At 39.8% G+C, this 7,156-nt stretch overlaps 1 protein-coding gene across 1 annotated transcript; it reads left to right on the top strand.

Moving 5' to 3' along the window:
• The first annotated feature begins 147 nt into the window (after positions 1–147).
• Positions 148–4,952, top strand: LOC103472511 (biotinidase-like). The gene is made up of 5 exons (XM_017307344.1): positions 148–345; positions 3,571–3,720; positions 3,844–3,992; positions 4,084–4,261; positions 4,338–4,952. Exons 1-5 carry the CDS (start codon positions 148–150, stop codon positions 4,950–4,952), a joined length of 1,290 nt encoding a protein of 429 aa, XP_017162833.1.
• Positions 4,953–7,156: the final 2,204 nt, after the last annotated feature.

Raw genomic sequence — 7,156 nt, 5'->3', positions numbered from 1 at the left:
ACTTTTTTACTTATACTTAAGTAAAATGTTAATGTGGTACTTTTACTTTTACTTGAGTACATTTTTGACTGTGAATTTGTACTTTTACTTAAGTACATATTTTGAGTACTTTCTCCACCACTGTTCATTTCTCTAAAACCGTGGAAGATGCTGGTTGTCTTTCTGCTCGTCGTTTGTCTCGGTGAGACCGAGTCCGCTGTGGACTCGTACGTGGCTGCCGTGTACGAGCACAGAGTCATCCTGAACCCGAACCCTCGCGTCCCGGTGTCCCGTCACGAAGCCCTGATCCACATGCAGAAGAACCTGGATATCTACGAACAGCAGGCTGCTAAAGCGGCACAGCAGGTAGGCTGCCGGGCTGGGGAGGCTGAAGGTGATTCGAGATAGGTGTCCATCATTAATCCTACCTAATGAATAAAATCAGCAAATACAAGAAAAAGTCTTACATTATCAATCATTTTTGTAAATCTTACTTTTAATTAATCGTAGCCTTGAAACACTTAATATAAAAATGGTCAAGCCGGGGGTCGTTTTGGGGTCGATTATCTGATTTTAGTTTTGATTACTTTTCTTTGTTTGCCTTAGTCTCTTTCTTTTATTGGATTACCTGCTGTGCCGCTTGTTTTTGTTTGTGTTTTTTTTAGTTCTTAGATATTCTAGTTTAATTATGTTTATTTCTTCCTTGTGTCTGGATATTCTTTGCTAATCTTAGATTATTTTCCTTAGCTCCCTTATATGAGGGGCCGTTTAGGACAAAATCTATGTTTTGTCTCTCACACACTACAAGAAACTCACGCACACTCAAAAAAAACATCACGCACACTCCAAAAAAACATCATGCACACTCAAAAAAACATCACGCACACTCTAAAAAACACGCACACTCTAAAAAACATCACGCACACTCAAAAAATACTCAAATTGCGTATACACACTACTAAAATGTCACACACGCACACACATTTTATCTTTCTCGCACACATACACTGCACTAACATGTCGCACACGCACACAAATGCGATCTTTCTCGCTCACATACACACTAATAACATGTCGCGCACACACACAAATGCTATCTTTCTCGCACACATACTACTACTAACATGTCGCACACACACACACACACACACACACAAATGCTACCTTTCTCGCACACATACACTGTACTAACTCGCACACGCACACACATGTTTCTCTCTCACATACACAAGACTAAAGTTGCGGACGCGCACACACACACACAGTGCTAAGACTCGTTTTATGTATGTGTGAGAGCGAGACTCGTTTTTTGAATGTGTGAGAATTGTCACGGAAGAGGCGGGGCATAATTTTTTGATCAAACTGCGCATGCGTTGATCCTAAACTATAAGCTTCGGTTGTTGACTCACTGTATGTTCTATTACTTAGTATATTTGTGCTTTTAAATATATTTATAACTTTAAACTTTCTTGTAGCTTAAATGTACTATAGAAATAAWTAAATCTGATTGATTGATTAGAAATAGCAAAATTGCTGTAGTACAATCTGTCCACTGGGTGCCAGCATTACAGAAAATATTAACCGGCGCCAACTAATGCCGAAGAAGAAAGAGTCTGCTATACCGAACATGGCTAACTCTMGTTCAAAACGAGGCGGTATTGAAACTAACTTCACGCCGCAGTGAAGTTAGTTTCAAGTTGGATATTCGATATTCGAGCTCCGGAGAGTAGCGGCGTTTAGCTCAAGGTTAATCCGATTTATGAACGCTGGAACGGTCTTGTTACCCGTTGACCCAGAACCAGTGTGAAATTGTTCCATCAGTCTGTATAGATGAGGCAGAAATGTTTGGTTCGGTAATTTGTTGACAGTCCCTAAGTAAACCTTGGTGCGCTGTGGACAACCCCCGGCCGACATTAGCGTTCATAAATCGGATCAACCTTGAGCTAAACGCCCCTACTCCCCGGAGGTCGAATATCGAATATCCAACTTGAAACTAACTTCTCTGCGGCGTGAAGTTAGTTTTGAACTAGAGTTAGAGTCTGCTATACCGAGCATGGCTTTCTTCTTCGGCACTAGTTGGCGCCGGTTAATAATTCCTGTAACGCTGGCACCCAGTGGACAGATTGTACTACAGCAATTTTGCTATTTCCAATCAATCAATCAATCAATCAATCAATCAATCAATCAATCAATCAATCAATCAGATTTATTTATTTCTATGGTACATTTAAGCTACAAGGAAGTTTAAAGTTCTAAATATATTTAAAAGCACAAATATACTAAGTAATAGAACATACAGCGAGTCAACAATCGAAGCTTATAGTTTAGGATCAACGCATGCGCAGTTTGATCAAAAAATTATGCCCCGCCTCTTCCGTGACAATTCTCACACATTCAAAAACCGAGTCTTAGCACTGTGTGTGTGTGTGCGTGCGCAACTTTAGTCTTGTGTATGTGAGAGAGAAACATTTGTATGCGTGTGCGAGTTAGTACAATGTATGTGAGCGAGAAAGATCGCATTTGTGTGCGTGCGCGACATGTTAGTGCAGTGTATGTGTTCGAGAAAGATAAAATGTGTGTGCGTGTGTGACATTTTAGTAGTGTGTATACGCAATTTGAGTATTTTTTGAGTGTGCGTGATGTTTTTTTAGAGTGTGCGTGAGTTTCTTGTAGTGTGTGAGACAAAATAGATTTTGTCCTAAACGGCCCCTCATACCTTTATGTGCTCTCTCCCCTCACACCTGCAACCTGTTTTCTAATCACTCCTGTGTTGTTCCAGCATTCGTCCCCCTGTCACTATTTAAATACTTCTCCTGTTCTCAATCCTTGCTGGTTCCTCTTGCTTTGCTGGCTTTTCATTCCTGATTCCTGTTTCTGTTCTGCTCTATTTCCCCATGTTTTTGTTTTTTTTTGTTCTTATTTTTCATTAAACTACAAAATGCTGCCTCCCTCCATTTCGGTACACATTCAAAACAGTCTGCCATGACAGAAGGAACCAGCTATCAGGACCTAGCAGACCTGCATTTTAGTAGTGATTTTGAACATTGAAGACAGCACATGAGCAAAACCCTGCTCTGTGTGGAGGTGTTTTAATGTGGCTGTGAACTGTATCAGTGCTGCAAGTTTGGACTCCTCATCTCCCTTCCCTGGGATTATTCAAATATACTTTATGAACCCAAGGGGAAAATAAATGTTGTTGTAACTCATTAATTCAAAGTCTTCAAAGAGTTATTGTATATTGTGATGATTGTTGGCAGGAAGGATCTCTTGTAGCAATCTGTATTGTAGCAAATTTTATTCCCTAAATGCAGTTTTTAGTAAAAAGTATTTATGCCCCTTTAACATCTGAATATTTGATCACCTTTCATTGAGACATTTCAATATATTTTACTAAAATTAAGGCGGTAGACCAACACAAAGTAATGAACAAGTGAAAATAATGACACTTGGTTTCAATTTAATTTCCAATGAATCAAAAACATGCTATTCATTTGTATTCAGCACCTTTAATGTAGTATCCTTAAATAAAACCTAAAATTGAGCACTACATACTTAAGTTTATAATTCATTGTTTTATCTGCTCTTGCTCAGAAAGCCAAGATACTTGTGTTTCCAGAAGATGGTATTCACGGTTTTAACTTCACCCGTTCATCCATTTCCGGATACATGGAAACCATTCCTGACCCTCAGGAGGAGAGCTGGAACCCCTGCACCGAGCCTGACAAACACAACAACACTGAGGTTAAAAGATAGATATKTRTMTGACTCTTKYAKWATTTTGACACTTTTATGGTWACATATTTACACCAATAACTTTACTTGGACCAAAGGGGCATTTGTATCAAGTTTATGAGTTTCTTTTAGGTTCTCCAGCGACTGAGCTGCATGGCCCGTCGCAACAACCTCTACCTGGTGGCAAACATGCCTGATCTGCAACCCTGTCCCTTGAAGACAGCCCCGTCCACATGCCCCCCTGATGGACGCTGGCAGTTTAACACCAATGTGGCTTTCAAGTACTGGACAAACMTTGRATRCAAAAATGATCAAGTACAYWAATGCATTGTGGAAGTTAATGCAAACCTGTCATTTTTCCCTTTCACACAGTTCTGATGGTCTCCTGGTGGCACGTTACCATAAAYAKAACCTCTTYYAYGAAGAATCCTTTGACACGCCTCCAAAGCTTGAACTTGTCACATTTGATACACCCTTTGCTGGGAAGTTTGGTCTCATCATCTGCTTTGACATCCTATTCCACGATCCYRCAGTAGYCCTGGTGAAAATGGTAGGAAACTTAATCCACACAGACGTGTAGAACTGAGCCAACTCTCTCTTTACTTATCCTTTTGCTTCTCTTCCAGGGTGTGCGTCAGCTGGTTTTCCCCACAGCGTGGATAAATTCTCTTCCCTTGTTGGATTCAATCCAGTTTCACAGGGCCTTCAGTCTGGGGGCCAATGTTACAGTTCTGTCTTCAAACCTTCGTAAYGACSAGCWYAKKATGACAGGAAGTGGTATCTACACCCCATTTTCTGCTACCTTCCACCACGCCGTGAAGGGAGACCCAGAGGAGGGTYGGCTGCTTGTGGCCACAGTCCCAGTCTTGGGTCCAGTTGGGGTGAACGATGTGGCTGAATCATTGTCACCTGTGGCTGCAGAGACTGATCACTGCCACACAGATGGCTGTGCTGATCCTCCTTCACCTGGTTCATCCTTCACTGGAACCATGGCGCATGACCTATATAAGTTTGTCCTTTTAAATGAGACGCAGGGCAACCTCAGAGTGTGTGACAGTACATTCTGCTGCCACCTCCAGTACAAGTGGACAACACATGACAAAAGCAAGGAATTATATGCATTGGGAGCATTTGCAGGAATGCACAACGGAAGTATACGTTATGCCGTGCAGGTAGGCATGGTGGTATATCAAAAAATTAGAGTATCACTCCAATCTTATATGGGTTCATTGCACTCATAGTGATATGTTTAATTCTGATCACTTTGGTGGCAGTGTCTTCCAGATGATTAAAATAATTTTATGTAGTATAAAATTATTTAATTTTATACTACATAAAATTAAATAATTTTATGTAGTATAAAATTAAATAATTTTTAATGCAGAAAAGTTGGTCTACTGCAGAGATCCTCAAATCAAGGCCTCAAGGGTCAGTGTTTTGCAGGTTTTAGATATGTCTCTGTTTCAACACACCTCGGTCAAATAATCAGATCATTAGCAAGACTCTGAAGAACTTGATCTTAGTTCAACATTTGGACGTGTGGCTGACGCAACTGAATGGCTTTGTTCATTTCTACTGCTATCTTTACTAAAACTGCAATCAGATTACAATTCTAAAACAGTGCTGAAAAATTGATGTCGTCTTTTACAACATCTCCTTTTGTTCGCTGAATTGGAGAAAACCTAGATGTAGCAGTGAAGAGAAATTAGAATCAAAGGAATTGCATAGGAAAGCAATGGCCAGGTCACACCAGTTTGCTGAACAATCAAGCCATCATACCACTGTCATCAAACCAGGTATTAGTACTTTTGGTAGCGTGGACAGATGCAAAATTCTGCTATTGATGAGTGGCTTAGTGGCTGTGAAGCTGAATTTTATGTTTTCATTCATTGTTAATAATCAAGATTAACAAATCCAAAATTCTAAAATATATCACACTGTGTTAAAGTTAGGCCATCAAATATGATTTACACTTCTTGATTTAAGTTGTTAAATTATTTCACTGAAGCCCAGCTGCATTTATCTCTCTTCCATACAGGTATGTGCAGTAGTCACATACCAGCTCATGAGGCCAGCTCATGTGGACAGCGTGTGTTGGAGGCGGAGTCTAAGATGGACTTCTTGATGGAGGCAACTTTCCAGACAGATTATGTGTACCCTTCAGTTCTGGTGAACAACAGAACTGTTCACCATGCTGTTCTGGTGAACAGCATGGCGGTCGAGCAACCTGACAAACTGGAAAAAACCACAGGTGGGAGAGTGACCATGAAATATTCCCACCTGAGTGGAGGCCTGATCACTGCCTGTTTGTATGGAAGAATGTACCAACTGGATCATTTGCCGCAAAATAATAGTAACACGCTAAAATTGATTGTTTTTTTATTGTTGTTTGTGTTTTTTCTATTTTTAATTTTCAAATATTATCAACATAAGATTGTCCAAACAAGAACCGGTCCCAGGTATACACTTTTACAAATGTCCTCTTGAGACTAACCAAGAGAAACTGGGCACACGTTCTGTAGATGCATTGCACAAAACAACTTTGCTATCTTTTATGTTACCCAACCTGCCTAAAAACCTTCAAAACAAAAACTTCTTCTCTAGGTCTTTTCAGTTTTAAATCTCTTCCCACTGAAAAATACCTCTGAGCAAGCTATTTGCATCCTGTAGCACTATAAGGGTAGCTCTTATCCTTAATGTCATTCATTGAAATCCAATGTGAAAGTCTCCAGTTAGCCTCTTTTCCCCCCATTTCACTTTTATGCATTTTATATAGCTTTTTTTCCATTTTATTTTTTAGTCCAGTGTACAATTGAGAAAATTGTTCCGCCACATTTTGTTCATTTGCTAAAACATCTTATCCCTGATTGCAACTCTGCACCCTTATGAATGACTCATAGGCTACAAATATACAGAGCAGAGCAATACACAGCACATAACAATTTTAGAACTTTTAGAACGTTCTTCACCAAAGAACTTCATTGAGTGAGGTTGACTAACCTCTTTTTCTGTAATGATGGCAATCCCTGTTTTCTAACTCGGGTTTTTGAGATTTTATGTGGTACTCTAGTCAGAGTAAACACCCTTTTAAAATATTATTTACTGGACTTATTGTTGCCGATTCGTCAGGATAATCGGGCTTACATGCTGCGGCCAAGATTGGGTTCCTCGAAGTCCCCCTTTTGTTTTCACAGATTTTATTCAGCTCTAGTAGTCTTAGTGAACTAACAGGAAAGTGGATTGTGAGAGAGGGGGAAGACATGCGGCACTCAAACACATGTGAATCTTAAACTTTCCAATGATGTCAAACATGGAAATTAAAAAAAAGTTGTTCTCTACTGCCAAATGTTGTGTGCATAACATTTTGGCTTATCTGTAATTTAGAGGCACAGTAAAATAAAATAAGAGTTGCTTGGCAGAAAGAAAAATCCTCTTTTGCACTATT

Source organism: Poecilia reticulata, linkage group LG11 (genome assembly GCF_000633615.1).
Source record: "Poecilia reticulata strain Guanapo linkage group LG11, Guppy_female_1.0+MT, whole genome shotgun sequence".
Lineage (NCBI taxonomy): Eukaryota > Metazoa > Chordata > Actinopteri > Cyprinodontiformes > Poeciliidae > Poecilia > Poecilia reticulata.
The sequence above is the reverse complement of the archived record's forward strand: the minus strand, read 5'-3'. Positions and strand labels throughout refer to the sequence as shown.